At 43.7% G+C, this 9487-nt stretch overlaps 1 protein-coding gene across 2 annotated transcripts; it reads left to right on the plus strand.

The window, feature by feature from the left end:
• The first annotated feature begins 537 nt into the window (after positions 1-537).
• On the plus strand, positions 538-8039 carry LOC127318096 (subtilisin-like protease SBT6.1). 2 transcript variants are annotated; one of them, XM_051348723.2, is made up of 10 exons: positions 538-1182; positions 1746-1874; positions 2328-2480; positions 2933-3049; positions 3711-3895; positions 4598-4861; positions 5007-6093; positions 6671-7183; positions 7326-7390; positions 7462-8039. In XM_051348723.2, exons 1-10 carry the CDS (start codon positions 640-642, stop codon positions 7556-7558), a joined length of 3153 nt encoding a protein of 1050 aa, XP_051204683.1. In that variant the 5' UTR covers positions 538-639; the 3' UTR covers positions 7559-8039. The 2 variants fall into 2 exon arrangements, with proteins under 2 accessions (XP_051204683.1, XP_051204682.1); XM_051348722.2 differs by having other exon boundaries at positions 539-1182; positions 7326-7386.
• Positions 8040-9487: the final 1448 nt, after the last annotated feature.

Here is a 9487-nt window from a genome sequence, read left to right on the forward strand (position 1 = left end):
ATATTTGTTGTATTTGTTTGTAAACTATGTGTTGTATTGTCTGAAAACCATGTTGTATTGTTGTATGTTGGACGTGTTGTATTTGGTGTGAAGTATTGTTGTCAACAATGTATTGTATTTGGATGATACAATTTATTTGTGAATTTTTATATATTGTTTGATCTAGTTGGATGCATACTTGTGGGTGTTTGTTGTTTGCGCCGCGCCCGCGCGCTGCAAAATGGCGCGTCCGGCGGAGGTGACATTTTACCGCGCCAACGCGCGCTGCAAAATGGCGCACCCGGCGAGGGAGAATTCGCTAGAGCGCGCACTATCGGTTTGCAGCGCGCCGAATCGGAGGTATAGCGCGCCGTGATATAGCGCGCCTGCTGAAGATGCTCTTAGAGGGTGTGTTAGACACGCTTTTAGCCGAAGTCTTCCTCTTCTCACTGTCCAAAAAAAGATGCTTCCTCTTCTCGTTCTGCGAGGAGGAACGGTCGGGCCCACTGTCAGCGTGAAGTGTAACTGTACGGGCCCATGTCCGTAACACCGCAGTTAATTGCCCTCGTGCTCTCTGTCTCTGCCTGTCTCCTCTCTAGACCCACACGCATTTCCGGCGAGCCACCGCGCGGGGCCCGCCGATCCCCGGCGACACCGTCGATGATGGCGGCCAAGAAGAGGAGGCTGGCGTACGCCGCCGCCCTCCCGCTCATCCTCGTCGCGCTCCGCGTCCTCCCCCCCTCCGACCCCCCGGCCGGCCGCGGGGAAACCCTAGCCGCGCCTGCCGCCAGGTACGTCGTGCGGTTCCTCGAGTACCTCCCCGCCGAGGACCACCGGGAGTACCTGGAGGGCCGTCTCCGCGGGGCCGCGTCGCCGCCTGCCGGGGCCTGGCGGTGGGTGGAGCGGCGGAACCCCGCGGCCGCGTTCCCGACCGACTTCGCCGTGCTCGAGATCCGCGACGCGCAACGGGACGCCGTGCTCGCAGCCCTCCGGGCGCTCGGCCGCGTCCGGGACGTGCACGCCGACACCGGCTACTCGCGGGGCGTCCTGTCCGCGGATCAGCCGCACGGGCGGGGCAAGCGGTTCACCGCCATGTCGTTCGAGTGCGAGGAGGAGGAGGACGATGTATGTAGGAATACCGAGCCTGTTTCCAGCCAGAGTAGTAATTCTTCTGGTAGCTGGAGGCGGAAGCTTCAAATGCAGGTGCATTTCTGTACCCATGGTGGAAACATCTCTGCATGATCATTTCCTTGCAAACTAGCATTCCGTATCACTCTGTTCCATAATATAAGCCGTTTTGGCAAACGAAAATAGTACTAGTACGTCTCATGTTGTTGGTAGCATCTTGCAGCCGAGCAGGAGTGCTATCTGTATAGCTATCTCAGTAAAGGAATTGAAAGGCTACTTTTAACAACTTATATGTTCATATATTGTCAAGTTGTTGTGGAAATCGTTGTATTCGAGTAAAGGTGTTTCATGTATGATTTTTCTGTAGTTACTAAAAATGGGAGCGTTATACCTTATATAGTTTGCAAATGGATCCAGAATATTAGCATATTCTATATAAACTGGAAGCAGAAATGATTGTTTATGCAGTGTGTACTCTGCTTTAAGTTAGAACTGCTCCGAATCAGCATTGTGCTGTGGCACTAAGTTGCAATGCTAATACGAGTACACAATGTTCTGAACATTGGATGGTATCACATAGACAATTCATATTTTGTGAATTGATCTGGCATTCTGATTTGATATGTGTCCTTTGACAGAGATCACTTGTAACATCTCTATTTGGAGCTGAACGACTCTGGGGAAGAGGCTTCACGGGCAGGAAAGTCAAAATGGCCATTTTTGACACTGGTATCCGGGCAGATCATCCACACTTTCGTAATATTAAGGTATGATAATGTGATATTGAGTAAGTTTTGTTACCATTGATTTTTTTATATAGTATACATGCATAAGAGGTAGGAAAACATGAATTTGGGGGAAGCAAGGCAAGCAACTATTCTTGTAAAAGCTCATGCCGTGTTCTTGAACACCACATTCAGTATTGTACAATTAACCTATAAGTGTTCTTGCCTAACACTTTGTCCTTATTGAAGTGCTTCTTCAGAGATGTTACATCGCTAATTCATGTCAGCCTCCATGGAAACTATGGTGGCGATGCCTTGGGGAAATTGCTATACTTTTATCTTCTTTCATGCAAAAGCAATTATAGCTTGCTACCCTGATTAATTATTGTTGCAAGAGAAACATATAGCTGCATTATTTTCTGCATATGACGTTATCTTAGAGTTTGTATTTTTCCCAGAAGGTTGAAGTCTTTCTAAGACAGCATAACTTTGTAGGAGCGTACAAATTGGACAAACGAAGACACGTTAAATGATAACCTTGGGCACGGAACATTTGTAGCTGGAGTTATTGCTGGTCAAGATGCAGAATGCCCTGGATTTGCACCAGACACTGAGATATATGCATTTCGAGTGTTCACAGATGCTCAGGTACTGGACTTGGTTGCTATATATGAAGCACACCCACCAGCTTTTCTCACCATCATAATTATTTGTTACCTTCTTTGAGCTTCACAATTGCAAATGGAAGGGAATGCCCTCAAAACTGGGGAAACTGATCTGTAACTTTCTGTAAAGATGTAGAGGAATCTTCCACTGTCTTACATGTTAATGATATGCTATATGTGCTACCTCTGTCCCAAAATAATTGGCTCAGCTTTGTCTAGATATGGATGTATCTACACAGTAAAATGGCTGAGTCACTTATTTTGGGACGGAGGGAATATTATATTATTTCTGTAGGTGCAAAATAAAATTTAGAGTCATTGAGCCATGAGGTGCTATGCTTTATTATTATTCTTATCTATTGGAAGCCCTACAATTAATTATGTTGAAAGTTGTGCTGGTAAGTTTTTGAGAATTTCTTATTGTTCTCAGTGCAGATATCCTACACATCATGGTTCTTGGATGCATTCAATTATGCGATAGCAACTGGTATGGATGTACTGAATCTGAGTATTGGTGGACCTGATTACCTGGATCTGCCCTTTGTGGAAAAGGTACAACTTGGCTATGATTGTCAAACTCCCATTGTTCCATTTACCTCTTCACTGTATTATTTGTATTACATCACCTTTGGGTTTTTGTACTGCATGGTTTTTAAAATATTGCAGCTTGTAGTTACAATGTAATGATAGTAGCTTGTAGCCCTTTAATGATGTGGCAGCATCCTTACTATAGTATGTATCCTGGATTCTTTGTCAATTAGTTATCATCTTATTATTTTAGTTGACATAGCACTGATGGGAAGAGGCCCACTTATTAACCCAATAAAGTGGTTGTTTTGAACAAAGGGTTCTGTAGTAATTTGTAGCATTTAATCTACTAGGAATCCACATACCATATCTGTCCAGATCTAATCGGCCATGAATTAGTCTTTATTGGCTAAAGTTCTTTGTGAATGTTGTCTGTCATTGACTTGAATAACTCAGCTGGATTGTCCTGTTCTTTATGCTTGCTGTCTCATGTTTCTGGTTTCACTGCATTTTTCCTTCATTGCATGGTATTGCATACTTTTCTGCCTACTTGAGTAAAAAGAGCCAGTCTGAGTCACCAGTGCTAAAATATGTTACCTGCTGCTTAATGAGTAAAAATTTGGGTCAAGAATGTCTGCAGTAAATTTCCAGTGGGAGCTTGAAATCTTCTGAATTGTTTCTGTAGGTCTGGGAGCTCACAGCGAACAACATTATTATGGTATCAGCTATTGGAAATGATGGTCCTCTCTATGGCACATTAAATAACCCAGCTGATCAAAGCGATGTCATCGGAGTTGGTGGTATTGATTACAACAACCATATAGCTTCATTTTCCTCTAGGGGCATGACTACCTGGGAACTTCCTCATGGGTCAGTCTTTTAACTTGGTAGTGTACTGTTTTCTTTGATTGTCACTAGTTTTCTCATATCCACGAAAAGATTTTGCCGGGTCTTTTTAGCGTACATTGGCAAGAGTTCACTAGAACAGTGGGCGAAGGGTATGTATTGTTTGCTATATCTGTAATCTTGAAATGATTGAACGTTTAGGTTATGGATATTTCATATTTTGATCTTTTCTATGGAGGTAAAGGTCTTTGCTGGGTCTTATTTATGAAATTTTCCATCTCATATGGTGTTTCTTGTAAACCAATACACACAATATTGTTTCTGGTGTCAAGCAAAATTAGTCATGTAAAGTTCCAAGCAGATGACTGTATTTACAATGTTGTGACTCTTGGTGGCTGTAGTTACATCTTTTTTATGTTGGTGTGACATATTTCAACATCTGCACCTTTTATGAGAGCTTCTTGTTTGGGATGCTAGTGCAGAATATCTATGTGTTCTTTTGTGAAATGTGATGGAAAAAACTATTTTCCGTACTCCTAACTTTCATGGGTTACTTATACCTAGCTTGTAATTGGTACTGAAGAGAAAAAACTGATGTTGCAAAGGTGATGTATGTTTTGTAGTGATTAATTTTTTACAGTTCCAATCAACCTTACTCTTATACTCACCTCATTTCATTTTGGAAAATAGTATCCTCAGAATGTGTCTTCAATTTTTTTGTTGCAGATATGGCCGTGTAAAACCTGACGTTGTCGCGTATAGTCGTGATATAATGGGCTCTAAGATCAGTACAGGTTGTAAGACCCTTTCAGGTACCAGTGTCGCAAGCCCGGTGGTTGCTGGAGTAGTATGTCTGCTAGTTAGTGTCATACCAGAAGACAAGCGGAAGTCCATCCTTAATCCTGCTAGTATGAAACAGGCCCTTGTCGAGGGCGCTTCTAAACTTTTGGGGCCAAACATATATGAGCAGGGTGCGGGCAAGCTTGATCTGTAAGTTTCGTGCCTCTGTTTTATATACCTCTTCATAGGTCTATGGTGTGTTGGCCATTTCAGATGTATCCATGTCAACCATGTCTGGCTTTTGTTTTTATTGTTTGCTCAAGTCATGCTCATTTATTCTACCATCCTTTTTCAGCTGGCAATCATATGAAATATTGAAAAATTACCAACCACGTGCAAGCATATTTCCTAACATGCTTGACTTCACCGAATGTCCATATTTCTGGCCTTTTTGTCGCCAACCTCTGTACGCTGGAGCTATGCCAGTAGTCTTCAATGCTACAATTCTGAACGGGATGGGGGTGATTGGTTATGTTAAGGATCCACCTGTATGGCAGCCATCTGAAGATGTGGGCAATCTTCTTAGTGTTCACTTCACGTACTCTGACACCATCTGGCCTTGGACAGGGTACCTTGCCCTGCACATGCAAGTTAAAAGTGAAGGTTCTCAGTTTTCAGGCATAATTAGTGGCAATGTTACTCTGTCGATTTACAGCCCAGCTGCTCAGGGGGAAAGCAGCCCACAGAGTAGTACATGTGTTCTTGACCTGAAGATCATGGTGGTTCCAACACCTGTTAGGTCCAGAAGAATACTGTGGGACCAATTTCATAACATCAAGTACCCATCTGGATATGTTCCAAGGGATTCACTTAATGTGCATAATGATATCCTTGATTGGCATGGTGATCACCTGCACACAAATTTTCACATACTGTTCAACATGCTGAGAGATGCAGGATACTATATTGAGACCCTTGGGTCACCACTTACCTGCTTTGATGCTAGCAATTATGGTACACTGCTCATGGTTGATCTTGAGGACGAGTACTTCAGTGAAGAGATTCAGAAACTGAGGGATGATGTTGTACACAAGGGGCTTGGTCTTGCTGTTTTTGCTGAGTGGTATCATGTTGATACAATGGTGAAGATGACATTCTTTGATGAAAATACCCGCAGTTGGTGGACTCCGATTACTGGAGGTGCAAATATTCCTGCCCTTAATGAACTTTTGGCACCATTTGGCATTGCTTTGGGGGGCAAAATACTGAGTGGCGACTTCTCAATCAACGGCGAGCAGTCACACTATGCTTCTGGGACTGATATAGTGCAGTTCCCAGCAGGAGGTTTTTTGCATAGCTTCGAACTCCATGAGAACTCCAAAACTGCACAGGATAGTTCAACCCCAGATACACAAAACTCCCAGTCCCAGGAGAAGAGGAAGGTTAGTTGGTTAATTTCTGGTGTTACATTCTTTTATCTGCGAGTGTGAGGTTAGGAGCTATCCGTGTTGATCATGTTAAACCTCGTAATGGTAGCCCCTTCGATGCATAACACTCTTTTGGTTAAACAGAAGCTCAAGGTTTATACTGCTAGATTTACAATAATAAAATTTTCTAAACAAATGCAAGAGTGATATTGCTACATGGATGGTGGTTTCTTGTGTCACACAAGTCACTAACTGACTCTGGTTTGCCATCGTGACGCTTTGAGTTTGAGACCACAGAGGAGGGGTGGACCTGTCTTAAATTGTACCTCATCTTTCACTCTCATAGCCTGCTTTGATACCAGTCATCATCCAGCGTGGCGAAACTGCTTCCAACACTGGACTTGGGTCTATTTGCTCTTGTTTCGGAAGTTCTCGTTGTAGACGCAAGTTTTTTTTTTTGGCCGCACGATTTTATCCACAAGAATAGTTTTTTGGATCTGTTTTACACTAGTATTTTTTTTCTCAAACATTACATTATGTAACATTGTCATATGAATTCGTTATTCAAGGCTTATTTATTTCTCCTTGTCAGCTCTCCTCGATTCTTGGTATGACTGAAGCAGGCGAAGGGAGAATCGCAGTTTATGGAGATTCAAATTGTCTTGACAGTAGTCACATGGTAACGAACTGTTATTGGCTATTGAGAAAAATTGTGGAGTTCGTTGGCAACAGAGTCAGAGATCCTGTCCTTTTCTCAGAAGCGGCTCAGTTGAAATTTCCAGTTTTTGAGAACATCCAGCAACCCTTGCGTAGACCTGATGTAAATTTTTCGTTGTATTCTACTGTCACTGACAAGGAATTGATCTGTCACAAGGATTCCCGGTTTGAGGTTTGGGGAACAAAAGGTTATGGTATTCAACCAGCAGGCACAACAAGAAAGCTGCCAGAATACCAAGAGAGTGAAGTTTCTAGTACTCCCAATCTGACAATAAAAGCTTCTGAAAACAGACAAGACGAAGGTGGCTTGCAAAAAACTAATTCAACACCAAGTGCTAATAAATTTTATGATAAACGAGATTACTTTGGCTTTATTAGTCATGAAGAGGTACCATGCAAGCAACACTTTTCCTTTCTTTGTTCTGTCGGCTTCAAGGTTCCCTTTGAGCTGTGGAAATTATGTAAACACTAAACTGACTAGCATCATTCACATTTGTTTGTGCTGATTCTGTGGTACTACTGTTTTGCAGGTTGACATAGGAATGTTAGTGGCAAGCCAATGGATGGTACCTTGCTTTGCTGCCACTACTTGTAAGTAATGTACACTCAATATTAAATACATGCCAATGTGTGTGTAACTTTCTCATCCGCTTCTCCAATACGCAGGCCTTATGGTGTACCTCAGTTGCCGAGCGCAGCAAAAGCGCCGTCGACGAAGAAAAGGGTCGGCAACTGGTCGTCTAACAAGTTTGGTATAACGTGAACAGCTATTTGGGGCCAAATAAGGCTTTGACAGCTGCACTTCTGGCTGGCAGCCATGGTAAGATAACCGGAGCTACATCGGCCCAGAGAAAATAAAGAAGCTCAGCCCGGCTAGAGATCCCTGATCATAATTTCAGCCTGCAATGGGCGTCAACTGAGGCTGCTCTCAGCACCGTATCTGGGGATGCATAGGCTCAGTTTTATTCTGAGCGAAGAGGGCTGGTTCAACGCTTCTGCAACTGCATGTGGGATCTCCACTCTGTTCCAACCTTGCATAGCCATCTAGTTCGTAGTTGCTCAAAATTTTGTCTCTGTAGTCTGTACTAATACACTTCTTGCTAGGACATCCTCGATGAGAGCTAATTCACTAGGAAGAGGCTAGAATTAGTAGAAAATTGCTTATTAACCACTCACCGAGACGTGGTTTGCAAATATGTCATGCAATAGATATATTTTGCTTACGTGTTACCACTGAACAAAAACTCATTGCCAATATGTCATTACTGGACAAAGATCCAGTGCCTTTGTTTACAAGGCATGGCGAGCCTTGTCTCCAATATCCATCGTCCAGTTAAATCCAACGGGCAGGAGAGATTCAACACCAAAACGAGGTGGCTTCCTCCTCCGTGCGCTAGCTGCACCTGGAGAGTGAGATTTGGCGGCGCGCACTCCATGCAGTGAACATCCGACAGCCCTCTTTGCCCATCTCCGACTACTCCATCTGACGGCTTCCTTTGTCCACTCTGACAGCCCCTCCGCCGCTGCCAATTCTAGCAGCTGCGCCTCCATCTCCCACGCATTCCCATCTCAGCCTCCATATCCCACGCATTCCCATCTCAATGGTTTGGCTGCGCGCGGAGGAGGAAGCCACCTCGTTTTGGTCTTGAATCTCCGCTGCCCGTTGGATTTAATTGGACGATGGATATTGGAGACGAGGCACGCCGTGCCTTCTGATGGAGGACAGTAGAGAAAATAAAATATAACTAAACTTTAGTACTGGCTTCTACACACTTCTATATTATTCCACACAAAATGATCCTTTAGTCCTATGTATTATAGGGGTTTCTAGAGTGTTATAGGTATGAGTTGTAACTTATCTCTTTCCTAGCTTTAGTAGTGTTCCCTAGAATGTTCTAGTTGTTAGTAGAGCTAACTTGTGAGGGCTCATGCAGCCTATAAATAGAGGTCCAGCCTCTACATATGGAACCAGACTATGTACCATCTACCTATCAATAAAGAGAACTTTCTGTTCTTGTTTTAAGATCTTGGATTGGATCTTGTGTTGAGAGTTTGGATTGAACTCTTGACAGCCCCCGCCCCTAGAGCGATATCTAGCTTACGCCCCTAGAGCGATATCTAGCGCAGCACGTTGAAGCGGTTCCTTCAATATTTGTGCTGTCCACATTGTAGCAACACGGTGGAGCTGTTCCTCCACAACTTTGTGCTGCTTCAGGTGGTATTAGAGCCCTGCTGATCCGTTATAGTTGTTGGTTCCCTCACTAAGAGTGAGCTGCAGCAAGCAATGGAGGAGTTGGGAAAGAGAATGGATGCTGCAGAACAACAAATCCAAGCGTTGCGTGAAGATCTTAATCGGAGATTTGATCAGCTAGTTGAGATGATCAAAAAGGGTGTTCCTCCTACTGCCAATGACGAAGAATCATCAAAGGATGGAGAAGATGCTCAGCGGAGAAGAAAGGGAGGTCGTCTTGGAGTAAAAACACCTCAACCACATGTTGTTCAGCGTACCTCAAGAAGGCCAACTTATGCTGAAACTTCTGAAGATGAAGAATATGTTGAGGACCTTGAAGAACCTGACCCCTATGCACATCCAAGAGTACCCAACACTACGTATGCGAGGGATACATACAAGGTGAAAGCTGAGATCCCTACTTTCAATGGAAATGTTGATATTGAAGGGTGCCTTGATTGG

Source organism: Lolium perenne, chromosome 7, assembly GCF_019359855.2.
Source record: "Lolium perenne isolate Kyuss_39 chromosome 7, Kyuss_2.0, whole genome shotgun sequence".
Taxonomy (NCBI): Eukaryota; Viridiplantae; Streptophyta; class Magnoliopsida; order Poales; family Poaceae; genus Lolium; species Lolium perenne.